Source organism: Eucyclogobius newberryi, unplaced genomic scaffold (genome assembly GCF_026437365.1).
Source record: "Eucyclogobius newberryi isolate DKJ021-1_F unplaced genomic scaffold, fEucNew1.0.hap1 SCAF_9, whole genome shotgun sequence".
NCBI lineage: Eukaryota > Metazoa > Chordata > Actinopteri > Gobiiformes > Gobiidae > Eucyclogobius > Eucyclogobius newberryi.
The window spans coordinates 4,596,395-4,623,362 of record NW_027316532.1 but is presented as its reverse complement, the minus strand read 5'-3'; the positions used below and the strand labels follow the sequence as shown (position 1 = coordinate 4,623,362).

The 26,968-nt window shown below is 42.8% G+C and overlaps 1 protein-coding gene across 2 annotated transcripts; it reads left to right on the top strand.

The window, feature by feature from the left end:
* On the top strand, positions 1-22,301 carry s100p (S100 calcium binding protein P). 2 transcript variants are annotated; one of them, XM_072438783.1, is made up of 5 exons: positions 1-34; positions 16,756-16,854; positions 18,465-18,635; positions 20,072-20,273; positions 21,976-22,301. In XM_072438783.1, the coding sequence occupies exons 1-5, from the start codon at positions 3-5 to the stop codon at positions 22,258-22,260; spliced, it is 789 nt and encodes a 262-aa protein (XP_072294884.1). In that variant the 5' UTR covers positions 1-2; the 3' UTR covers positions 22,261-22,301. The 2 variants fall into 2 exon arrangements, with proteins under 2 accessions (XP_072294884.1, XP_072294883.1); XM_072438782.1 differs by lacking the exon at positions 1-34 and adding an exon at positions 11,478-11,606.
* The last annotated feature ends 4,667 nt before the right edge of the window (positions 22,302-26,968 follow it).

The following is a 26,968-nucleotide window of genomic DNA, read 5'->3' as shown; positions in this document are numbered from 1 at the left end:
GCATGCTCCAGCACAGGACCTTCACAGGAACATGGTGAGTACAGAAAATAATATAATAATACTTATATTAAATTTGATTAAGGAGTCGTGTGAATATTACATGCAAACAATAAAAAACAGCTGGTGCTAATATATTTATTTAAGGTAATACAAACGTTTTCTGGTGCTGTAGAATGCATGTGTTTCAAGTGTATTTGGAATAAAACACCTGTAATTGTATGTGCAATAAACCTACCTACCACCAGAAAAGTTAAATCTTTAAATATTTTATGATCCATTCTTGTGTGAAGTAAACATCAAATCTAACACTGATTTTACTAAGAACAATCGCAATGTATTTTTTTTTTTTCAGCACAAAGAGGTTCTTTGATTACATTTTGTGCTTTGGTTCTCAATCTTATTCAATCAGAAAGCAGAATGAGCTCCTCACGTTGCCAGATCCTTCAACAAAAATGAACCCAAACGTGCTCTCTCATATGATGTATGACCTCAGTTTATGATAATGGTTCTCCAGCTTCGGTTGTGATTGGAATGTTTTTAAGCCAGTTGGAGAACATGTTATAACTATTACCTGAAAGAAGACATATTATGCTTTTGTGGTACTTTAATAGCAGAGTTTAGAGTTATTTAGCATTGTGTTGCGACACAAACCTATCGTTAATGCTCTAAGTCTTATTAAAGGTATAAAGGCTCTGCCAAAGCTACGTAAATTGCATCTATCCGAATGAATTTGACTCCTACACACAAACTTCAAAGCGTGTCCAGTTTCTTGCCTGAGGACACGACAAAAGTATGGTTGAAGCTGGTGTCAAGCCTCCACGGTGTCCTGAAAAATGCCTTGAAATGCGAGCGGGGAGTGCGAGCAGATTGATGCACTGGCTGTCCGTCCTCCACCCCCTGAACAATGTCTCAGCCCTAATCCCCCTCTGACATGTCCGTAAAGATGAGAGTCTGACACGGTGCATCTGCCCGGCTCCCCAAACACATGCAAAACAACACTGTCGCTTACAAGGGGGAAACACCAGGAGCTAGAGCGGGGAGATCTCCTGCAGGTGAGGTAAGACTATGACAGGATTGAGTCGCCGTGGACTTATTTTTCACAAACACAGGAGGCGTTTGACAGATGCAGACGGAAAAACAAAACCGTAACAGCAAAAGACATGTGAAATAAGTGAAGAGGGAATCAGGCGTCTTCCATAGCGGGCCCTCCTGCATTTGCCTGCACTTCTGAGGGCCGAGGGGTGAGGCGTTCGTGTAGTGGGTGAGTGGAGTCCTTTTCTATGGAGAATCGCCCGTTTTTTAATGCCTGCTAGATTAGATGTGGAGAGTCTGAAGATTTTTGCAGCGGTGTTTGTTCCCTTTGTGAGATTGGTCTGGTTTTTAACAGTAATGGAAATAATACAACATAATGGGCTGGATAGTAAATTGAATTGATTGATAGAACGTAACGAGGTGCTGATCAAATGCAAGAGAGTCGTCTATTGTTCCCCCGAGATATTTAAAATTCTCCGCTGTTTGAACTGTCTGCTTGCTTATGGCGACAGGGTGCGTCTAGTACTGTGTTATAGTACTTCATAGCTGAGTATTGATTTCCAGTAGAGCGAGGATGCCAGTGTCATCAGAGTATTTGAGGAATTCCATTTCCGTGGTGATGCTGATATTGTTGTTTGTGTAGCGTGTATAAAGATATGGAACATAACGCGCCGGTGTTCACGGTGAGGGCAGAGGATGTGGTCAACCTCGAGCGTACGACCTGCCGCCTGTTACCGAAGACGTTACGGATGAGATGATCATCAGGTGCCTCTGGATGGAAGGTTGAATGGAAGTCCACAAAGAGAATGTGAAGTGGCCCGGGAGAATCCAGGTGCAGGAGGAGGAGGAGGAGGAGGTGCAGCTGACTGGGCACAGCGTCCTCGGTGCCCCCTGGAGTGGGTCCAGACAACTGGCAGGATGAGGTTCAGCCCAAGTTTCTCCTGGCATTTCATATTAATAGATGTCAATGCCACAGGTCGGTAATGATCATAGCTGCGCGAAGGTCATTTTGAAGCAGTTGCACGTGTTTATATATAACTTCTGGACCCACGCGACTTTGTATAAGATGATCAAGATGCACCAGAGAGAAGAAAGAAAGAATTTGACGCTGCTCTGACTCTTGCTTAGAGGAAAATGTCAGCGCCAATGAGTGATGCACGAGTTGTCTTTTGAGCCACGGATCAGGTTGAAACAGAAAATTGAATTCTCATTTAAGAGGGGCGGGTTATGAAAGGCTGGTGTGAATTGTAATAAAACACACCGCTTTTTGCAGCTGTAGAGAACATGTCTGTGCAGTCGTCACTGTCCTTGATCTCTCTGTGTGAGCCGATTTATCTGTGTCTGCCTTCCTCCACATCTGCCTCTGAAATAAAAAAATAAAGCCCCCCACATATTGGCGATGGTCAACTGCATATGTCAAAGTATAATCATTGTTTAACACATTATACAGCGTTATAGCAGCAACACGGTGCAACAACAAGAACACTTCAGAATCCCCGTGACATTTTACTCACGCTCAAGTCAAGTCCCACTTCTATGAGACGAGGAAACAGGCATTTGTTCCTCTGTCTTTCCGTGTAAACTCCATTTGGTCCTTAAGCATCGTGTCAGGTTCAAACATGAGTTCATGCACATCCAGCTGTAACTCAAGCAAAGTCCAAACTTTTAGGCATTCGCGGTGTTTCGTCGTCTCAATCCAGCCCAGAGTTGTCGTTCACGTTTCCCTGAGTTTAACCTTCAGGCACAAAGTTTACTGCAGGAATAATTGTAAGTAAATTATACCAGTTTATTAGAATATCAGTTGTGTAGTTTGTAGTTTTCTGTTGGAATATATCTAGTTTAGCTCAGGGAAAAACCACCTGCAGTTCCCTAATCGGCAGCTATTGCGCCCTCTGCAGGTTATGGCAATGATTTAGTTCTGGGGCCTGTGGTTTTTTGGGAACAGCAGTTATTGTGGATCATCTTCCAGGTGGTTGGAATGGTGGCAGTAAAAAAGACCTCCTTGACCAGGGAGTAAAAATCAGGAGAGAGTTCTTGCACAGTTCTTCAACTGCTGGGCTGAGATCCATCAGAACCAGGGGCGTCGCCCAGCTTGCACCTGCTGAACTCGAGGCTCAAGGTGGACGACGTGAAGGGGAGGACAACAATTAAATTCAAATCCATTTATTTTTGTAATGCCCATAATCCCATCTGCAGTTTCCTCAAAGGGCAAGAGTAAAAAAAACAATAAGCAATGTTCCTATGAAATTAGCAAACGTATAATGTCCCAGCATCCTTTGTCCTTAGACCTTCCTTCTCTGTAAGGAGGAACTACAAAACCCTTTGGGAGAGAGAAAACCTCGGGGTGAACCACAGTGAAGGAGAGATCCTATTCCCACAGCTCCACAACCACTCAGGAGGAGAGAGGTTTCATCTAGTAAGACAGCTCTTCCAGGCCGATGAAGAGCCGATCATCTAGAGTGGAAAGTGGCAGTTGAGGAAAAATCGCTGTGAACTGACGCTCATGACTAAACATATTTATGGCGAGAAACTCCCCATAAATCTGTGTGCCTTGTAGCATACACTCAAAAAGACTTGAGGCTGTAATTAGTTGGCCGGTCAGTGGCTGGTCAGGCAAGTAATTAGGTGGTGGTTATTGGTTATTCTGAAACTTTGGGAAGCCTGTGCGATGAATGTCATTCACAAAAAGACATTTAGTAATTCTGATTGTGTGGTGCAAGGTCAAGATGTTGAACCCAAATGATAAGATTCTACATTTGTGAATTTTATGCTTGGATACCTCTCCCACACACTTGGATCGGCCTCGGAAATCAAATTCTAGACAATTTCTTGAATGCAACTTTTTCCACCCCAGAGACTCCTTCACCATTGTGAGCACAGACGTTCAAACAGAGCGTGACATGAGCCTTCAGTGCGTATGTCGACCCTCACGGGACCTGCTCGCATTCCAGCTTTAGAACATAATGTACACAGATGTGCGCTAACTCACTTTCACTGCGTCATTTTGTTTTAGGCACGAGCAGGCTGTGCATTTAACTGAACTTGAAGCCAAGTGGATCAGAATGGAAAAGGTCAATAATCGATAAAATAATGTAGTTTGGAGTTCAAACTTTTGTGACTATTGCAAAATGTCTGTTTGTTTTTTATTCATTGAGTTGATATTGAAAATGAATTGGGGTCAATCAATATGAGGGACAAAAAAAAAATGTGTTAGAAAGGAAACTGTCATATACATTTTGTGTATTTCTGGATGTAATAGAGGGATATTTTGATATACATTTTTGATTGCAATACTTGTTTTTGCAATTAGATAAATATCTAGTGCCCGAAGCGAACACAAATATACGGAATAAATACAATGCAATAGTGTAACGCAAAGTAAAAAGTAACAAGAAAAGAAGAAATATGGGAACGATTTTATAATACCTACAAGTTCATTTGCCTTAATAAAACATAAACTTAAAGGCGGTATGGATGATTTTTCGGCGATTTGAGAACTCAGGCGGAAGTGCGCATGCCACTCCCCCGTGCGCATGCCACTCCCCCGTGCGCATGCCACTCCCCCGTGCGCATGCCACTCCCCCGTGCGCATGCCACTCCCCCGTGCGCATGCCACACCCCAGTGCGCATGCCACTCCCCCGTGCGCATGCCACTCCCCCGTGCGCATGCCACTCCCCCGTGCGCATGCCACACCCCCGTGCGCATGCCACTCCCCCGTGCGCATGCCACACCCCCGTGCGCATGCCACACCCCCGTGCGCATGCCACTCCCCCGTGCGCATGCCACTCCCCCGTGCACACCCCCGTGCACATGCCACTCCCCCGTGCGCATGCCACTCCCCCGTGCGCATGCCACTCCCCCGTGCACATGCCACTCCCCCGTGCACATGCCCCTCCCCCGTGCTCATGCCACTCCCCCTGTGCACATGCCACTCCCCCGTGCTCATGCCACTCCCCCGTGCACATGCCACTCCCCCGTGCACATGCCCCTCCCCCGTGTGGACTGATTCAACACACACGTGTGTTTGTTTATTAGCGCGATGGAGCGCATCGCATCTCTCGTCTCCCGTAGATTTCCGTCTTTTATGAGCCAGCTCGAACTGTCTTTCTCCGTCTTCATTTCGTCCCGTACACAGAGGGAACTATATTATGATAGATCAATGCGCTTGGACACATGGAACTGTGCTGCTCTCTGGGGATGAGCCACATGCGGCTGCAGGTGAGCGGTAGGTGCGTTTTATGATCGATACGTGGCAGGACTAATCAACAGTCCACGCCACGCGGAAATAAGACTCAGATTTGGGCCAAACAAATCGTCCATTCAACCTTTAATTGATACTGAAAAAAATAATTGATGATTCAGGCTAATATAGGGCTTAGGTTTATGAATAAGGGTGCAGTTTATTTGCCTGAGTCATTCTTAATAAACAACTAGTTTATTATGCTGATTATGTTTTATAATGGCGATTAAAAGTGTAGTTATTATTAAGTGTTTCCGGAATACGCAATCAGTAATCAATATCAATAACTCTTAAAATATAATTTAACTAAAAAATAGAATATACAAAATTGTTATTATTATATTGTTTAAGAGGTTTCTATAAGAGTGTTTTTTTTATGTTATCTGTTTTTGTTATTTACTTTGTGTTGCAACACTGGAATTTCCCCATTGTGGGACAAATAAAGGCTATCTTTAAAAAAAGCGTGAATTATGATAAAACTAAGGCTACAAAAATACTATGTCCAAAAAGTGGCTTTGGCTCTGGTTATGTGCAGTGCAGCAATAATAACTATGGAAATAAAACAAAAACAGAGGGTGAGAGGTCATTAGCTCATCAGTCTGTCCCTGCGCAGTTGTGGCTACAGAAAAAGTTTTCTATATCAACATATTTATAATGTAATTTGTACATTTATATTATTTTTGTTTTGACTGTATTTGTCTAAAGCAGCTCCACTTTGTGGAGGTGGTCAAACTACAGAACATTGTCTATAAAGAATAGTTTAGATAAATAGTTTAGATGGATAGTTAGGTTTGTTGGTTTAGTTTAGTTAGTTTATTAGTCAGTTAGCTTTGTTAGTTACTTAGTTTGTTTGTTTTATGTCATAATGTGGAATAATAGAGCCAAAGGAACAACATTTCTCAAGCAGGTTTACAATATAATTTTAACCCAGTGGTTGTAAGCTGATTTTCTAACTAGTGTGATGTCATCAATTACAAACAGGAAGTACAGTTATAAACCTATTCTGGGATAAAAAAAATTGTTTACAATTTACAAGTACCGTAGTCCAACCTGTCATAGGGCACTTTAGCTAAATATAATCATGTTCACTAGGTTTTAGTAAAATGTACAGTCCAACCTGTCTTATGCACTTTAACCCCCTTATTTTTATCCAACCAGCAGCCGCGCCCACTGGAGAAAACATGACCTCCTCTTCTGACGTATTAAAAGTTTGAAAAGGGATCTTGTTGTTCGCAAACACATGTAAATAACGGTGTTTATATGCCTTGGCCGTATTACACATGGAGGAACTATTTACTCACCTTCCTTACAGGGGTCAGGGGTCAACCTTGCTCCCTGTGTGTGTTGCTCAGGGGCACGGCGATTCGTGAGTGCGGACATTTGTGCTCCTTGGACATAAACAGCCTCCTCAGGACTCTCACACCTCAAGACTAGGCCCCACAGCGAAGACAGAATCCATGTGGGGGTTTCCTGGAAGAGACAGGTGCCAAGTTCTACAGGAGCAGTACAAGAGCCTTTAAAAATACTTATATTTAAGACGCTGTACCTGATTTCTTTCTATGCAGTTGACCACATTTTGCTTTTGTTCCAGTATAGATATGATATAGATATTTAAAAGCAGCTCTTAGGGTTAAAATGAGACCTCTCTGTGTTGTCTGCATCTATTTACAAAGCATTTGTTTGCAGAAAAATAAGAAAGTAGCATGCTAGTTGTTGCTTGCTTTGGCGTTGACAGCCTAACTTGGTCGTTCTCTGAAAGTTGTGTTAATGTTTAGGGTGCTAGGAATACATGATAAAGTGAAGAATGTCTTAGAACTTCTACAAATCCTTTGAAATGAACTAGTTTTGTTTTGATGTTTTAGTAAAAATCAGGTATGCCTTTAAATGGAGCTAAGTTTTCTTTCTTGCTGTTATCGTATGACGGACAATATAAGAAACATGAATACTGGATACTTTTTGTTTATTCCCCCCTCAAATTTGAAACCTGCAGTTATATAAAAACGTGTGTCCACAAACTCGTACTTGGCCTGAAACCTATTTCAAATGTTTTCCTTTTCCCCCCAAATGAAGGGTATAATGTGTTCTAACTCCTTATTTTAAAATACAGCAATATTTTGTTTTAAATAAATAAATGGTTGGTATCGGTATTGAACTCAAATGTCCATATTTGCGCACCACTAGCACACTTTTGTTGTTCTGTGGAGTTTGCATGTTCTGCTTATGTTTGAGTGGGTTTCCTCTGGGCACACTGCTCCAAAACATGGGACATTTGGCATGTCCTCCAGTTAAGTTGACCTTTGTCAAGATCCTCACACCACATCTGCCTGGCTGACCTCTCCTATACTAGATGAGTCTTGTCTTCAGAGGTTCTGGCTCTAAAGTCTATCTGCAAATGGATGCGTGCCAGTCCTGGACCATCTACAACCTGTCCGTCCATGGTTCAGTCCAGGACCATCTACAACCTGTCCGTCCATGGTTCAGTCCAGGACCATCTACAGCCTGTCCGTCCATGGTTCAGTCCAGGACCATCTACATTCTGTCCGTCCATGGTTCAGTCCAGGACCATCTACAACCTGTCCGTCCATGGTTCAGTCCAGGACCATCTACAACCTGTCCGTCCATGGTTCAGTCCAGGACCATCTACAACCTGTCCGTCCATGGTTCAGTCCAGGACCATCTACAGCCTGTCCGTCCATGGTTCAGTCCAGGACCATCTACATTCTGTCCGTCCATGGTTCAGTCCAGGACCATCTACATTCTGTCCGTCCATGGTTCAGTCCAGGACCATCTACAACCTGTCCATCCATGGTTCAGTCCAGGACCATCTACAACCTGTCCGTCCATGGTTCAGTCCAGGACCATCTACAGCCTGTCCGTCCATGGTTCAGTCCAGGACCATCTACAACCTGTCCGTCCATGGTTCAGTCCAGGACCATCTACAGCCTGTCCGTCCATGGTTCAGTCCAGGACCATCTACAGCCTGTCCGTCCATGGTTCAGTCCAGGACCATCTACAACCTGTCCGTACATGGTTCAGTCCAGGACCATCTACATTCTGTCTGTCCATGGTTCAGTCCAGGACCATCTACATTCTGTCCGTCCATGGTTCAGTCCAGGACCATCTACATTCTGTCCGTCCATGGTTCAGTCCAGGACCATCTACATTCTGTCCGTCCATGGTTCAGTCCAGGACCATCTACATTCTGTCCGTCCATGGTTCAGTCCAGGACCATCTACAACCTGTCCGTCCATGGTTCAGTCCAGGACCATCTACAACCTGTCCGTCCATGGTTCAGTCCAGGACCATCTACATTCTGTCCGTCCATGGTTCAGTCCAGGACCATCTACATTCTGTCCGTCCATGGTTCAGTCCAGGACCATCTACAACCTGTCCGTACATGGTTCAGTCCAGGACCATCTACATTCTGTCTGTCCATGGTTCAGTCCAGGACCATCTACAGCCTGTCCGTCCATGGTTCAGTCCAGGACCATCTACATTCTGTCCGTCCATGGTTCAGTCCAGGACCATCTACATTCTGTCCGTCCATGGTTCAGTCCAGGACCATCTACATTCTGTCCGTCCATGGTTCAGTCCAGGACCATCTACATTCTGTCCGTCCATGGTTCAGTCCAGGACCATCTACATTCTGTCCGTCCATGGTTCAGTCCAGGACCATCTACATTCTGTCCGTCCATGGTTCAGTCCAGGACCATCTACATTCTGTCCGTCCATGGTTCAGTCCAGGACCATCTACAACCTGTCCGTCCATGGTTCAGTCCAGGACCATCTACAACCTGTCCGTCCATGGTTCAGTCCAGGACCATCTACAACCTGTCCGTCCATGGTTCAGTCCAGGACCATCTACAACCTGTCCGTCCATGGTTCAGTCCAGGACCATCTACAACCTGTCCATCCATGGTTCAGTCCAGGACCATCTACATTCTGTCCGTCCATGGTTCAGTCCAGGACCATCTACATTCTGTCCGTCCATGGTTCAGTCCAGGACCATCTACATTCTGTCCGTCCATGGTTCAGTCCAGGACCATCTACATTCTGTCCGTCCATGGTTCAGTCCAGGACCATCTACAACCTGTCCGTCCATGGTTCAGTCCAGGACCATCTACAACCTGTCAGTCCATGGTTCAGTCCAGGACCATCTACAACCTGTCAGTCCATGGTTCAGTCCAGGACCATCTACAACCTGTCCGTCCATGGTTCAGTCCAGGACCATCTACAACCTGTCCGTCCATGGTTCAGTCCAGGACCATCTACAACCTGTCCGTCCATGGTTCAGTCCAGGACCATCTACAACCTGTCCATCCATGGTTCAGTCCAGGACCATCTACAGCCTGTCCGTCCATGGTTCAGTCCAGGACCATCTACAACCTGTCCGTCCATGGTTCAGTCCAGGACCATCTACAACCTGTCCATCCATGGTTCAGTCCTGAACCATCTACATTCTGTCCGTCCATGGTTCAGTCCAGGACCATCTACATTCTGTCCGTCCATGGTTCAGTCCAGGACCATCTACATTCTGTCCGTCCATGGTTCAGTCCTGAACCATCTACATTCTGTCCGTCCATGGTTCAGTCCAGGACCATCTACATTCTGTCCGTCCATGGTTCAGTCCAGGACCATCTACATTCTGTCCGTCCATGGTTCAGTCCAGGACCATCTACAACCTGTCAGTCCATGGTTCAGTCCAGGACCATCTACAACCTGTCCGTCCATGGTTCAGTCCAGGACCATCTACAACCTGTCCGTCCATGGTTCAGTCCAGGACCATCTACAACCTGTCCATCCATGGTTCAGTCCTGGACCATCTACATTCTGTCCATCCATGGTTTTGTCCTGGTTTAGTCTTGAACCATCTACAACCTGTCCGTCCATGGTTCAGTCCTGAACCATCTACATTCTGTCCGTCCATGGTTCAGTCCTGGACCATCTACAACCTGTCCATCCATGGTTCAGTCCAGGACCATCTACATTCTGTCCGTCCATGGTTCAGTCCAGGACCATCTACATTCTGTCCGTCCATGGTTCAGTCCAGGACCATCTACAACCTGTCCGTCCATGGTTCAGTCCAGGACCATCTACAACCTGTCCGTCCATGGTTCAGTCCTGAACCATCTACATTCTGTCCGTCCATGGTTCAGTCCTGGACCATCTACAACCTGTCCATCCATGGTTCAGTCCAGGACCATCTACATTCTGTCCGTCCATGGTTCAGTCCAGGACCATCTACATTCTGTCCGTCCATGGTTCAGTCCAGGACCATCTACATTCTGTCCGTCCATGGTTCAGTCCAGGACCATCTACAACCTGTCCGTCCATGGTTCAGTCCAGGACCATCTACAACCTGTCCGTCCATAGTTCAGTCCTGAACCATCTACATTCTGTCCGCTCATGGGAGTAGGATCTCTTCTTCAGTGTGGTTCTCCTCAAGGTTTTGACTTTTCCCCTCAGGATTTTTGGCAATTTTTTCTTGTCTCATTAAAGAATTTGTTCCCAATTCTTTTCATGTAATCACATAACATATATTTTGCCCCAGAACAGATATATTGTAAAGCAGCTCTTTGGTTCAAAACATTAGACTGCAGTGCGCTGTCTACATCTAGTCATAAAGCGTTTTATTCTCTGCAAAGAAAGCGGCTGTTGTTCGCTTTACTGTGACCTCAACTCAAAGCTGGGAAAAACGCTTATAAACTCATCACTGGGAATAATTAGAATGTTAGGAATGCGTTAGGTAAGTGAGCGATACACGTGGGCAAAGAGTTAAAAATAAACAGTTTTTCACGTTTTTAAAATGGTCAAAATCAAGTGCAGTACATTTAACACACACATGGCCAAATACATACTTTACTACAATTAAGTGTACCAAACCATTAAAAAAAATGTCTTCTTTACTTTTTATGTGCTATGTATATGTGCTAAGCTTTACATCATTATAGACCAACACTAGCTATTTCCCCCCCTGACAAATCCAGCTTGCTAAATAATAGAAAACTTCCTCTCATGTCTGGCCTCTTGCCCCTCCCACGTGTTGAGTGACAGGTGGTGAAAAAGCTAACATACGTGTGCACTTTAAGAGGTGTGACACTATCAGGGAGCGCTGACTCTAAGCCGTGTATAATTTCATTTAGACTGGTGCATTCTTGGAGATGGGAATGGCTGAACCTACAGTAAAGGGTTAGGCAAAGGGAAGGTGCCAGACTTCGGGACAGATCTGGACTTGCAGAGCAGTGGAGAACAGGGAAAGTGAACGATCATTATGCTGGGAGAGAGCAACTGTCTGACTGGGGACTTCTGCTCTACTCCGGCCTCAGACTCCAGGTGAGTAGAAAACCTGTAGAGCTCTCACTAGATTTATTTTTAAAAGTACTTTGTTACTGTCGGTGTAATCCCTCATTCGTCCAGGCGTGTTCCATAGTAGAAAAAGCTTCAGTTGTAGTCATCTGGACTCATGTCGGTGTAATCCCTCATTTCTAACTGAGTCCAGATGACTACAACTGAAGCTTTTTCTACTTTGTTACTGTTTTTTATAGTTTATAGCTGGCTTAAAAGGCCATTACAATCACAAAGGAAGCTGGGGAGTCATTATCTGTCATATACGGAGGACATCATATCATCATATCAGGGAGCGCTTTTGGGTTTTTATAATGTGGTTTTAGTCATAAGCCACGTTTCGACTGGCCCAGTGCCCCAGACTGGTTTGCTGATGTGCTCTTTGGCACAATTCTTTTAATGATGGAATGCACTTCCATGCTTTGTCCCTGGTTCTGCATTGTGGGGCATGTGTGAGGAAGGGAGGGATTCTAAAGTACCTCTGTCCTGTTCTGTTTACTCTTTATATGCTGCCGTTAGGTAACATTATTAGGAAAAATGGCATTAACTTCCACTGCTATGAGATGACACACAGCTGTATTTATCAATGAAACTCGATCAGAGCGATCAAGTAGAGAGTGCTTGTGTGAAGGAGATAAAAACCTGGATGACACTTAATTATTGGCTTCTTAACATCTTAAAATCTTGCCTGAACGCGATGCTGAAAAAACCCCATATCATCCAAACAGAGCCTCTGATGGTCCCAAAAGTCTCTAAAAGCTCCAAGCTCCTGTGTTATGGATTCAGCTCCCGGTGCATCACTGAAAATACAGTTGTTTAGCACGAGATCAAGTCAGCGTTTGGTGAGATTACTTTCTGTTTATATTTGCTTTTTGCAGTCTTGTTTTCACCTGACTCCGTGGTCTGCCTTTTCCACGACAATTGGTCTTATGATGAAAGTGTTCCGATGTATGTTTATTATCTACTCTGCATAAAATACTGGCTAGGGTGCGCCTAACTTCCCATTATGAAGACATAGCTAAAAATATGATCCGTTTTTTGTTTGAACAGTACATGTTTAGAGATTTTTTTTCTTTCTTATTATTTGTAGTTCTTTTGTGATTATTATCAGTGTTTTACTGAATATAATACTATAATACTAAGTTAAGAGGACTTTAAACTTCTATGATTATTACGAAGGATTAATAGTAAAATATACATGCTTTGGCTCATTATTATTCAGTTAATATTAATATATACGTAGAGCAGTGGTCGAGTGAACCCAAATATCAGGTTTACAAGCGAAGACTCTAAGGAGAACTGCTTGTCCTTTCTTGATTGTCCCACTATCAGAGGAGAGGACGGTAAGCTCCAAATAGAAGTATAGAGGAAACCGTCACACACGGATCAGTACCTCAAAACACAGAGCCCAAGGTGTGCCCACCAGCTCAGAGGGCAAGAGGAAGGAGGAAAACACGTCCGGAATGCTCTCTCAGCCTGTGGATAGTAAAGAGTACCAAAAAGCAGGACAAAAGGGAAACAGAACATAGCCGGAAGGGTGTTTCTACCCCTTATGTCTCGGAACTGTCTGACAAAAACTGGTTCACCCTAAGGACAAAATGCCGACACAAAAAAAGAGCGATGTAGTTCATTCTATCCAAAGCAGTGAAGAAAGTTGTAAAGAGCGTAGGAGAGACTAAACAGCCACTGCACAAGAGGCTTTACCAGCAAAGAAGACATGCAAATTCAGGACCACAGAGCGCCGTGCATCTCCATCTTAAATTCACAAACCACTCTATCAAAGACAGTGAGGTGAAGATTCTAAGCAGGAGAAGGGACGGTTTGAAAGAGGAGTTAAAGAGGCAATCTCTTTTAAAAAAGAAAGACCATCATTAAATAGGAATGCAGGTTTAAAATGTAACCTTCCTGTTGTTTATAATGGAATTTTGAAATCTTGGAGAGGTAGACGCCAATCGGGTACTCAGGTTACTTATCTGCTAATAGTATTACCTAGTCTTGTGCTAGCTATTTTTACTTTATTTGATTTGATTTTTATTTTATTATCATTTTTTATTATTATTATCATCTTATTTTTTATCTTTATCTTTCTATTTTTATTTATCTATTTTATTTCCCCCCCTCCATTCCCTATTAAGATAGGAGAGGAGTTTTGTTAATAAGAGTTTTTTGTTTTTGTTCATAAGAGTTCCATTAAAGGTCCCATAACATGCAAAATCGACTTTTCAGAGCTTTTAACCTTCTTACATTGCTATTTGTGCTTCATATATGTACCAGAGTGTTTTTTTGATTGATTCCCGCAGTGTTTAGCTATAGTACAGACTATCTCCTTTCCTCCAATCTCCAAACTGACGGGCGGTGGGGCAAGACCGCGTCATAAGGGCAAGCACGTGTCATCATCCCCCCTCACCCCCCCCCCCCCCTCTCCACCCCCCATACAGAGTACAGAGTTAGAGTATTTAAAGATCAACATGCTCAAACATCATCGTTTCTTAAGACAACCACCTGCTTTGCTCCTTCTCCCGTCCAATCAGATCGCAGAACATAAACACGTGGAAACCATAGGAAACCTAGACATTTATTCACTCATGGCGGCAGAGCGGTAAGATCCACTGGCCCGCAGGATGGTGGTGCGATCGCAGCTGCCTCATGTGAATACTGCCGTTGTGTCCTTGGGCAAGACACTTAACCCAACTCGCCCCCAGTGTCTGCGAACATCTGGGTGTGAATGTGTGAGTGAATGGGTGACTGGTTCCTTGATCCAAAGCGCTTTGAGTACCTTGACGGTAGAAAAGCGCTATATAAACGTGACCATTTTAACCCCAAGTAGATTTAGCAGATTAAAGTAGATATTGTACCTACACCGGAAGCCACTAAATGATAGGTTTACAACAATCAACGGGACATCACACACAGGACACTCATCACGTTTATGAATAATTTACACAAAGATCCTCTAAACATTTATTCCAAAAAATAAAGGTGCTCTCATATATTTTCATTGATCAAATTTAAAAAAAAAATATTATATGAGTTTTGGCCTAATGGTTGCTGGGTGGTGTCCTAGTGTGGTGTCATCAATTACAAACAGGAAGTAGAATTATAAACCTAAAATGTGTATAATCTTTTACCAAAAAATTTAATTATTCATCTCTTAACTGCATTTCATTTCAATGAGTAGTCCAACCTGGCACTTTAAATTGCATTTAGACTGGGTCAAGAGGGATTTTTGGGGCAAAGACAATTTTAATTTTGCCGTTTAGCGCACACCGAGCTCTCTGTGCACGTAAACTGTTCCTTGTGTCGGAGCATGTAAAATCTATAAAATGGATTGGAGTTCTTGTCCAAGGAGAAAGTGCAGCGTCCTTCAGCGCGTGTGTTTTTACGGGCCAGTATTTTCTATTTGTGTTGGTGTCTTAAAGGGACGGGAATAGCAGTCATGTCCAGGCCGGTGTCAACACAAGTCTTCATGCGCTCCCGCTAAAGTGTTTCCATTTGTGCACAACAGACACGCATGCAGGACCGCCAAGGCATGCTCCCGGCCGATGTAACCCCCCCAGACACACGTACCCCCCCTTCGGACTGGCACACTGCTGTAGGTCGGAGGATCCCACAAACAGGAAGACGTGACATCAAGCACACATTGCGGTGTTGCACATTGTGGTGTATTAGTGGTCCAGTCTGATTTACACTTTTAGGATCGGCGCCTGGAGGATAAGTCTGTCCACAGAACAATAGGTCTTATCCAAAATAGGCTTTTATGAGGTTTATTTAGACATACGCTTTTATAATGGTGTGGATATTTAGACTTACATTTAGAGGTATTGATTTGAAACATCTTTTATAGTAGGAAAAACAATTATTTTATACATATTTTTTAAATCATAATCATTTCATGTAAAAAAAAAGGGGTTTTATGTGTAATTTTTTTTTTAATGTGGACATTTTGAAATTTAAATTTTGATGTTAAAAAAAGACAGGGTATTTTGTATTTATTATTTAGTAGATTATATTTAGAATACATTTTATACTAAATATATGAAAATTCAATTTTGGAGTTAAAACCGTAATAAATCAGACTTAGAATTAGATAACAACAAATCTGTCAAAATCCTGTTAAGTCAAAGGTTTGTAAGATTTGCTGTGTGTAGGTGCTACTTCAAGGGCAGGTCTTTATCCGTCGGGAAAAGTGCATTTTGAAAAACTATTAATTTACAATGTCCCATTTAAATCTATGGCAGCATATTTCTGAAATAAAATAATAAAACATCTTTCAGTGCAAATTGGACAATGTTGTTGTTGTTTCTAGGGGAAAGCGTATATGTTAAGATTGACCAAAACAGGCATCTCGTAGCAGTGTCTCACCTTAAAGACGTCTTTACCTGCAGTGGTAATATTGCATGGCGCCACACAGTGGGAAGCTCTCATGTTTGATTCCCAGACGTTCCAAGCCAATAACTTAATTTTCCAGCTAATATGTACTCAATATCACAGATTAAAATCTGGGGATTGGTCCCAGACACTGCTCTATGGTACGCTCCCGACAGGCCCCTGACAGGCCCCTGACAGGCCCCTGCCAATGTGTGAACACGAGAGGGGACTGGGGGATTGCAGGAACTTAGTTATTGGTACTGTATATGCAAAAACTCCCAATCATCTCTGGACCTTCTTCTGCTGCACAGCACGGCATCCAGTTGTGCTCGGTCACATTTCTTGCTGAATGCTGGTGACAGGGAGTGGTTAGTCGGAGTCATAAAGCAGAGAGTGGAACGCTTCTCTCTCAGTGCAGACACAGGGTCAGTTTGGTGCACATCCGCTCCTCACTCACCTCCTGGACTCTGTAAGCTAGTGAAACCCTTGTGTTATTATTAGACAAGAGATGTGCACGCTACTGCCACTTATTTTTCATTCAGATGAGTTAGTTTAGTTGTCTGAGGTTCTTGGCTGTTTTGTAGATTTAGTCTGAACGTTGTTTGATGAGTTATTGATGTGTGTACTGAGAAATGAGAGTAATTATTTGTAAAGCTGGCAAATGTGGTTCATTGTTTAGCAAAAAAAGACATGAAGTAGTTTGTGTAATGACAGAATTAGCACAGAAATGTTGGGGATTTCATGTGATTCAATTGATTTGTTCTTGCAGGTTGGTGAACTCTGGGAGCAACACTCCGATTCCAAAGGCGTCTTCTGAAAACATGTATCTGTGGTCAGGAGGAAGATCGGATGGAAAAAGTGACTCAAAGTATGCGTTACTCTTGAACTCTTGTAGGCAATATTTAAAAAATAAACATATCTTAATGTTTGGCAAAGTAGAGCCTTTTTTTTGTTGCAAATGACAAAAAATAAAAGCAGAAACAATAAACAAACAGTTCTACAACAAGCGTTAGGGAGTTTTTAAAAAAAATGTATTGTCATTTACTTTTTTTTTACAAGCATTACATCATTTTGGGTGTAATTTGAGATTTTTCAACGTTCACAAAAAAACGCCACCTTAAAAAGATCCATCCATCTTCTGCCGCTTTATCCGGGGCCGGGTCGCGGGGGCAGTCTCTGCCCCTTTCTTCACCCGAGTGTCCAAGACACGCGGCCGGAGGTCTGATGACACGACAACAAAGTCGATCATTGACCTCCGACCTAGGGTGTCCTGGTGCCATGTGCACTGATGGACACCCTTGTGCTTGAACATGGTGTTCGTTATGGACAATCCGTGGCTAGCACAAAAGTCCAATAACTGAACACCGCTCGGGTTCAGATCGGGGAAGCCGTTCTTCCCGATCACCCCTCTCCAGGTGTCACTGTCATTGCCCACGTGGGCGTTGAAGTCCCCCAGTAAAAAGATTTAAAAAAAAATTCGTATGGCTATAGTTAAATCATTTTTTAATTGGAGTTATATTTCTGTTGGGAAGTAAAGCATGTCACATTGCAGGACATCCAACTGCTGCAATATTCAGTTTTTTATGTAACTGTCTTTAAAAATATTGTTATTTTGTATGACACACATTTGATTACAGCATCATTTTTTTTTTATTCAAAGTAGAGACAAATGTAATTTTAGTACATATTTTATACAGTCTTATCTTCATGCCAACACCTTTATTAACTGACATAAATGTCTCAATATAGACAAGAAGTGTTTCACAGTCACTCCAAAGGACATTTAGTGTTTTTGTTAAAACTACGGTACAAAGAAGTGAAACAGCACTTTATTCTGAAAACTATGTATAATAAAGTAGTAAAGACATTTTTTTTTTTTTACTGTTGAGTAAAATTTTGGAGGAAGAAATTTTTTTACAACATATTTGAAAGTAATTTGAAGTGATAATGCATATGAACAATAGTTTTTTTTTTTTAAATTACAATCTGTCAAATATTCACCTGTAAATGTTGTTTGAGGTTTAAGTATCACTCACACAAAAAAACAAGACATGCAAAAACAATCAGATCAGATTACACTTTTACACTTTAAAAAATCTGTGCCATCTCAAAAATGCCCATCTCTCTAAAGCCATGTGTGTGGGGTGTCCAAATGATGGCCTGGGGGCTAAATGCGGCCCTCAGACCAAATGTTGTTGGCCCACATTATTCTGAAAGGTACTTTTTACTGCAACTTTAAATTTCTCTACCGTTACAACCTCAACAAATAACGTTTTGGCCTGAGACAGACCTGATATAAGGTTCTGAAATGAATTCAGGCAGCGGTGGCCCTGGTGGAATAAAATACAGTATTGACCACTGATCTCTGGTTCCTTTTATTTTAATACACGCCCCTTGATGACACAAGTTTGTACACTCTTGCAATCAACTCTTCACACATTTAGACTTGGGTTTTGTGGACATTTCTCTGTTTGTCAGATCCCTATACCAGCGGCTGCGAGAGTTCGAGCTCCTGGATAAGAAGAAGACGGTGACGGCTCAGAAGGCGGGGGAAGACCGGGCCATCCTCCTGGGGCTCAGTATGGTGCTCTTCTCTGTCACGGCCTACTTCGTCATGGGCATCACCGTCGTCAGGTCGTACTCCGACAGGTGAGCAGACCTGTGTTATAGGGACGGAATGTAGCTTTTCACATTTCAACAAGAAAAACTCAATCTGCAGGTGAAGGCTCTGGCAACACAGGGTCAGCTGTGATTGTAGTCATTTTATTGAAACAGTAAGAGCATAGGATACATCTGGTTTCTCTAAAGGAGTAATGTATGATCTACTTATGTTATAAGTAGATCATACATTTTGTTAATTGCAAGGCCAATAATAAATCACCACCCAAAAATATTCGTATAGTCTTTATTTGAAAGCTTTTAATGCGAGAAACAAGATTACATTTAAAGGACGAATATGATGCATTGTTTGGATTGTTATTAGCGTTTAAATATGCTCCAAAGTATCTTTAGTTTGGCATCTCATGTTAGAGAGAGAAAAAAAACACTATTAAAAAAAACCAAATGACTTCTCTGGTTTATCCCATGAGAGGAACTGATCCATCTACTGGCAGCAGAGGGAATTACATATTTGAGGGAGAAAAACATCAGAGGTAAGCTAACAAGCTAATGTAGCCGAGCAGTTGTAATGATCGCGATTCATCTGCAGAAATGCTCAGAACGAGTCTGCCGATGATTTAAGAACTTAAATACAGCGCAGAGGGTTCTCTGAGCGACGTCACAGATCAAGGAAACGCCACACATTGGGGTAATTCAAAATGGAGTGTTTTTGACGCTCGGAGGGGAGAGGACTTTCTAACCAGGATTTATCAAACTAGAATGAATGAAACTAAATAAAAATCCTGGTAACATTTTGATGAGGGAACAATGTTAGAACATGGATAAAAGCTCAAAAAGTCAATAAAGAATAATGTCTGTGCTTTAAACCAATGAGCACGTGGAAAATTGTGTGGAACAAGACTAAGGCACAGTTTGCCAATGGAATAAAAAGAAGGTAAATATAAAGCAATTCAAAACGTCTTCATGAGATATGAGAGTGATGGAGATGAAGTAATGCAAGAAAGGTAATAATATTGTACTATAATGTTTTTGAACTGACTTAGAGAGTTCTACTAAATTAATAATGCAAACAAATATTGATTGTATATTTATCAAACAAAGAGGTAACATAATGCACAGAAACATTATCACTATCATCAGTGGTTTTACTTACTTGTCATTTACATCATTTTATTTTTTAAAAGTGTGTCACTGAGTCTTGGTTTTTCAAATAATCACAACTAAGTACAGGGATGTGGGCGGGGATAGGGGGTAGGTAAACACAGGGATTTTCTGAGCGCTCGAGCCTCAGTTGCAGGACAATGCAGGATTACTCGGGAAACAATGTAGGAATCAAAATACTAAAAATCAAAAGACAAACTTGAGTGAACTAATTATGAGGAAACACTTTTGTGACAAGGTTAAAAGCTCATTACAGTTGATTTAGTAGAATATGTCCCCTTTAACCAATGGCTCCTTTTCTCCAGTATTTGGAGAGAGGAGGCTAACTGCACCGTGCTGAACTCCACCATCCTGTGGGACGTGAACTGTTCGTACGGCTGTGGAGCTGAGTGCTGGAAGTCCTCCAGGTACCCGTGTCTGCAGGTCTATGTCAGCCTGCACAAGAACACCTCCAAGCGGGTACTCCGGCTGCTGCATAACGAGGAAACTCACGAGGACAACACCGAGGTGCAGCCACGCGCTAAATCTCAAGTCATACGGACATTTTTTGTGTGTGAAATTTGTTCACTGTCAATGGACAAAAGGCAAGTTTATTTGTAGAGCACATTTTGTACACCAAGTGATAAGAAACATGCACTCATCAAAGTGGCTTCTTCTGTTCCTCTGACAGAGAGGATTGGACAAGTGTTTTAGCACAGCAGAGCACAAGAACAACTCTCCAATATGAAAAAAATATAGCATGTGTGTCGTCTATTGTAGGTCTCTGAAACCAAGCCTAGAATTACTTTATATCAACTACATCTTAATTACCGTACTTTTTTTTACTTTAAGCCACTACTCTTTTCCCTGTAGAAGACGTCGTCAGTGGACAGTTGTCACTCTCCAAGGGACATGTTGTGTTCTCTGTATTTTAAGCTTCAAAACGCTGTGTGTTTCATTACAATCAGACTCATATTCACAGAGAAATTAGTCTAATGAAGAAGTGAATATAGACGCGGCAAAATGCAAAGACACACACGGAGCGCGGACATGTGATGTACGGCAGTCTACGGTTTAGTCTACTGCACTGAAATGAGACTTTCTTGGCCCGATTTGACCGTCGAGTCAAAAGAAAACATGTGCATCACTACCATGGAATAATCATATATCAATATTTCATGTTACAACGTGGGCTTATTGACAGGTGCGGCCTATATATGTACAATTTCTATTTTCTTCAGAAAAAGTACGGTAGCCTTAATAAAGTATGAACTTGATTAATTCATTAAATCATATTGTTTATTAGGAATAGAGCATAGTAATTGACTTAATTGAAAGGTTAGGATTAGGAGTTGGGCTCACGGTATTATCATTTCTGAGCCATAATCATAATCATATTTGTTAAATAAAGAAATGCAATTGGTTAATGCTTTATTAAGGCTACTTTTCAGGTTATCATGAAGTTTTAAGTCTGACAACACAGGTCAGTCAAAAAAACAAAAAATTGCTCTCTCTTGAAAAGGAGACACACTCATTCTGCACAAAGAAATAGGGAGTTAACTGAAACTAAAACTGAAACTAAACCTGGACTAAATCAGGACTAAACAAATCCACAAAACAGATAACAACTAGTATGACCCTCAAGAGGCTAACCTGAAATATTGAAAGCAGAGGCGCGTTCACACTTTATCCCAGACTAAAGAGAAATTATGTAAAAAGCGTAAAAACAAACATGCACACACTTATCAAAAGCATATGAGGGAGATTTGACTACAACAAAAAACTGAAAATGCATTTAGTACATGTGGTGATGTGAAAGCTAAACATCAGACAAAGTTATCTTCCATGTGTCTTTTTTTACTGCAGATTTAATCAAATATTTATAAAAATCTGCTTTAATTTCTTCTCATTTCTTTCCAACACGCTGTCACACTAACAGGATGCACCTCCCTCTGCTGGTGAGTGGTGATACTGCGCCCTCAGTCCTCCAGACCAGTACATGTAAACATGCCCTAAGAAACGGAGAAGCAGAGGTGGCTTAAAATCAGTTTAAAACTATTAGTTTATAAAAGGTACTTATGGTGACAAAGATGGATCCCTTTATATTTTTATTGTCCGTCAGAAAAATGCAAAAACCTACCCGTTAACGTCTTGTTTGCACTAAAATTAATCATGAAATAAATTCAAAAGCCATTATTATATGCATATCTTCTTCCGTTCTTCCCTTCAGTGCTTCTACATTCCTAAGTGCCATAAGGACTACGCTGCCACTCGTGAGCTGGTGCAGGGCATTTCTGAGCGCTTCAGGACCCTGCAGTCCGTGCCGTGTTTCACAGACCCCACGGGGAGGACGGACGTGGCCATCCTTACCCGGATCTACAGCCGGGGTGCTGTCTTTCACTCCCTCTTCTGGCCCACGTGCACTCTGATCGGGGGCTCCGTGCTCATCGCCATGGTTAAACTCACACAGTACCTGTCCATCCTGTGCGAAGGCCTCAGCAAGATCAAGATGTGACGCGAGATGTTTAGTTCTATTTATTTTTCTATTAATATATTTGTAGCAATACTTTGACTGCTTTAAATAACACATATTTGCCTTTAAACATGCTTTTGTACTCCAGCTTTGACATTTCCTGCTTTAGAACTTAAGATAGCTATTGAAAACCTTCATCAGGAATTGAGTTTAAGCTCCAACTACTGGCAGCAGAGGGAATTACAAAGGGAAGGAGATTTTTGTTTCATTTGATTCATTTTTGCAAATTTAACAATAAAAATTCCAAAGAAATTATTGAAATTTTGGTGTGAGACACAATTGCTGTTCATTTGTTTTAAATAAATGCTTGTTAGAAATCATTTTTAGACATTCTCTGGTTTGCGCCTTAATAATAACCCACTGCTTTAAAGGGCACATGAATAATTGGGTTGTCAATGTCATTCCCATATAAATGCTGGGTTATGTACTAAAGCAGAGTGGGTTTGAGTACTACAGATGAGTCTCGTGTCGTCATTGTCTGTTTGTTGGTTTGTTGGATGCTTTATAATGGAACTGAACACCTAAACTCCACCAACAGCCACAGTCCAAACGAGCTGTTAAACTGAGTCCCTAAAAGGTTCCAGACAGGCGACCTTGTCTGACCTTGATTACAATAATGCATGTACTTCATTTTACTTTTTTTTCCTTCCCTTTAATAAAAACACATAAATACTTGAATATATGGGGTTAATGCCATAACTGTGGAACATTTCAGTTGTAGCAATAACATCAGAATCAGAAAAGGTTTATTGCCATTGTCAATTAACATAATTCATAAACAGGAAGTTGCTTTGGTGATTCGGTGTAACATAAAACAATGAAGAATGATAAAACAACCTATATAAGTCAAAAAGTAAAACTATTACAATCCGCTATAGGATACAAAAATAAAAAAGGCTACAAGATATTGTGAGCTGATGCAATACTGTCTATTATAATTATTTATAAGTCATGTAGATTAACTTGTGTAGATTAACTATAGAAAAAGACGGTAAATAACAGCACATGAATAACATGGTTAAGGTTCTAATTAATACAAACAGGTGATTTGTAGGCAGGCTGTTTCTTATCTTCAACTGATGTTAAAGGTTGAATGGACGATTTTTTTGGCACAAATCTGAGTATTATTTCCTCGTGGCGTGGACGGCCGATTAGTCCTGCCACATATCAATCATAAAACGCACCTATCGCTCACCTGCAGCTGCGTGCGGTTCGTCCCCACGTTTCCGCGTGCCTAAGCGCATTGATCTATCATAATATAGTTCCCTCAGTGTACGGGACAAAATGAAGATGGAGAAAGACTATTCGAGCTGACTCAGAAGTGGACAGAAATCTACAGGAGACGAGAGATGTGATGCGATCCGTCGCGCTAATAAACAAACGCACGTGTGTGTTGTATCAGTCCACACGGGGGAGTGGCATGTGCACTTCCGCCTGCGTTCTCAAATCGCCAAAAAATCGTCCATTGCGCCTTTAACTTTTAAATTAAACCACAGTTGATTACATCAAGGCACGTGGATCTACGTGGCAGAGCAGCGGCTCTACTCCGAGATCCTACCGTGTAACTGAGATCCTCATCCTATTTCTAAGGCAGTGCTTGTATCTGCAGTCTTGTCCTATCGGTCATCGAGGGCTGATAGTTCTACAGCATACAGAATACATTGTAGAACTATGTAGTGCTACAACATAAGACTGAAAATACTGAATAGACTGCAAGTAATGGGATTACTAGAATTCTAAGATGATGTCACAACACACCAAGATTCCGCTACTCTAATAGATAGGGGAAATTGTAACTTTGACAACGGATCCCTCAAAAACGAGAAGACTGACAAATGTGAAAAGTAACAGCACGAATCAAACAAAGATTATCTCGAAAAGAAACGTTAAACCTGGCAAGAAATGCAACTGGGAAAAAGGAGTGGCGTAACGCATGGCCATGCAAACTTTGAATGACGAAAACTGGACCAAAGATGCGACCTGTGATACGTGCCGAAAAACGGGTTGGTATAAAAATGATGCCTCAAACCCCCAAGCGCTACTCCTGTATGGGGTCTCATGGTATCAGTCAGGACACACACAAAAAACATGCAGAAGGAGAGCTCTCTGGAGGCTGCGTCCACTTCCTGGGATCATACATAATACAAATCAAACGTTTTGGGAGGTGCTGGGAGATGTTTTACCGTCTGCCTATTGTGCTGTACATTGAATGTAAAAAAGAGCCCAGAGTGTGTCTCTTTTTGATGGGCGTAATCAGGTTCCAGTGGATGATGTCCAACACCTTAGAGGTGAAATCTTTTTGGAAATAAGCAGCATGTAACACATAATCCTTCGTTTGGCCTTTGCACAGTTCTTTGTACACAGCCGCTGCCACTTCTTTGTAGATTTGTTTGCTCGGCTTCACCACAACATTCCAATCTAATATGTTGTTCTGCAGTTGTGCCAGCAGGTCCTTGTATAGAGGCCTCAAATTCTGATTCTTCGGGAAGATCCTGGAGACCATCTCACACACCAGTGCACGGCAGTCATCCCTGCTCCACAGCTCGGGCAGGGGGTCCAGCCTCTGGGACATATCCCTTAGCACTGAGCTCACTTCTCCATCACTCTCTGCTTGGTAAGAGGATTTCTTCTGCTCAGAGTGGCCTCCAGGTGGGATGCATTCACACAGTGTTCCACTGAGCCTCCGGTTACTGCTAATAGGGGTGCTTTCCTCCTCCTCCACTGGCTCTGTGGTCACGTTGTTCTTGAAGGAGCGCAGCATGATTCTGGCATTCTGTACCATGTCTTTCATCTTGTCTATCGACGGTCTGTAAATGTTCTCCTTGGGAATCACAAGGCGCTCACCCTTCACTCGGCTGGAGCACAGGACAGAGTTGACGTGGTTTGTCACCTCAGTAATCAGCATTATGAAAAGGGCGTCCATGGACTGATGAGTGAAACCCAGTGCTGCGCTGAAACTGTCATAAAGGCTCGGGACCACGGCTCTTCCTACAGCCTCCTCAGACACCAGCAGAGGGCTCTCTCGTGTTCTTCCCTCAAAGACCATGTTCTTGAAGGTGTCCAAGATAACACTGCTGATAGTACCAATCACCTCCAAGAACATCTCAGCTAGTATATTCCTGGACATGTCTTTTGTCAAGTCCGCATTGGCTGCTCGACCCCAGAAAGAGACCACCAAGGGCTGGATCTTTTCAGTAGATGTTTTGGGGATTATATAATTGAGAGGAGAAAGGGTTTTTGCCTGTTTCTCTGTCTTCTCTTCACTCCGCTTTGGACAGGGCACATTCTGCGCCATTAGAACCTGGTACTCTTTAAGACTGGGACGGTACATCACTGGAAACTCCTCCTCTTTTCGGTCACTGAGAATGCGATTTGGACTGGGATGGTGAGTCACTGAGCCCACTTCTCTAAGTGCTTCAGTCTGTTCCTCTGTCTCCTCTTCATTCTGCATTGGACAGGGTACATTCTGCTCCACTGGAACCTCATCCTCCTCTATCAGGACACTGGCGAAGCGATTGAGACTGGGCCCAGTCTGCTCCACTGGAACCTCATCCTCCTCTATCAGGACACTGGCGAAGCAATTGAGACTGGGCCCAGTCTGCTCCATCAGAACCTCATCCTCCTCTTTTAAAACATTGAGGATGCAACTGGGACTGGGATGGTACCTCACTGAGCTCGCTTTTCTGTCATTCTTTACAAGGTAATTGGATGGAGAAAGGGCTTCAGTCTGTTCCTCTGTCTCCTCTTGATTCTGCCTTGGACTGGGCAGATTCTGCTCAATTGGAACCTGGTCAGCTTTGGGACTGGGACGGTACGTCACTGAGCTCACTTCTCCATTACTCATTGCTCCGTCACAGAGTTTCTTCTGCTCAGAGTGGCCTCCACGTGGGATGCAACTACCCAGAGTTTCTTCGAGCCTCCTGTTCCTGCTAATGGGGGCGCTTTCCTCTTCCCCTTCCACCGGCTCTGTGTACATGTCAAGGTCTGAGGTTTTGCCGCAGTCCAGCCTCACGTTGTTCTTGAAGGAGCGCAGCATAATTCTGGCATTCTGTACCATGTCTTTCATCTTGTCTTTCGAGGGTCTGTAAAGTTTCTCCTTGGGGATTACCAGGTGCTCACCCATCACTCGGCTGGAGCACAGGACAGAGTTAATGTGGTTAGTCACCTCCCCGCTCAGCATTATGAAAAGGGCGTTCATGGACTGATGAGTGAAGCCCAGTGCTGCCGTGAAACTGTCAGAGAGGCTCGGGACCACAGCTCTTCTTACAGCCTCCTCAGACACCAGCAGAGGGCTCCCTCGTGCTCTTCCCTCAAACACCATGTTCTTGAAGGCATCCAGGTTAACATTGGCGATGGTACCGATCACCCCCAAGAACATCTCAGCTAGTATCTTCCTGGACATGTCTTTTGTCAAGTCCGCACTGGCTGCTCGGTCCCAGAAAGAGACCACCAAGGGCTGGATCTTTTCTGTAAATATTTTGGGGATTTTATCATTGAGAGGAGAAAGGGTTTCAGTCTGTTGCTCTGTCTCCTCTTCATTCTGCTTTGGACTGGGCACATTCTGCTCCATTGGAACCTGGTCCTCTTTGGGACTGCGATGGTACGTCACTGAGCTCACTTCTGAGTCACCATTTATAATATAATTGAAAGGAGAAAGGGCTTCAGTCTGTTCCTCTGTATGTTCTTCATT

Bases quoted from the DNA above. Each gene is read 5' to 3' on its own strand.
- s100p (XM_072438782.1), top strand. From the start codon at position 11,545: ATGCTGGGAGAGAGCAACTGTCTGACTGGGGACTTCTGCTCTACTCCG. The intron at 11,607-16,755 runs GTGAGTAGAAAA...TTGTTCTTGCAG, and splicing joins ACTCCGGCCTCAGACTCCAG to GTTGGTGAACTCTGGGAGCA. The intron at 18,636-20,071 runs GTGAGCAGACCT...CCTTTTCTCCAG, and splicing joins GTCAGGTCGTACTCCGACAG to TATTTGGAGAGAGGAGGCTA.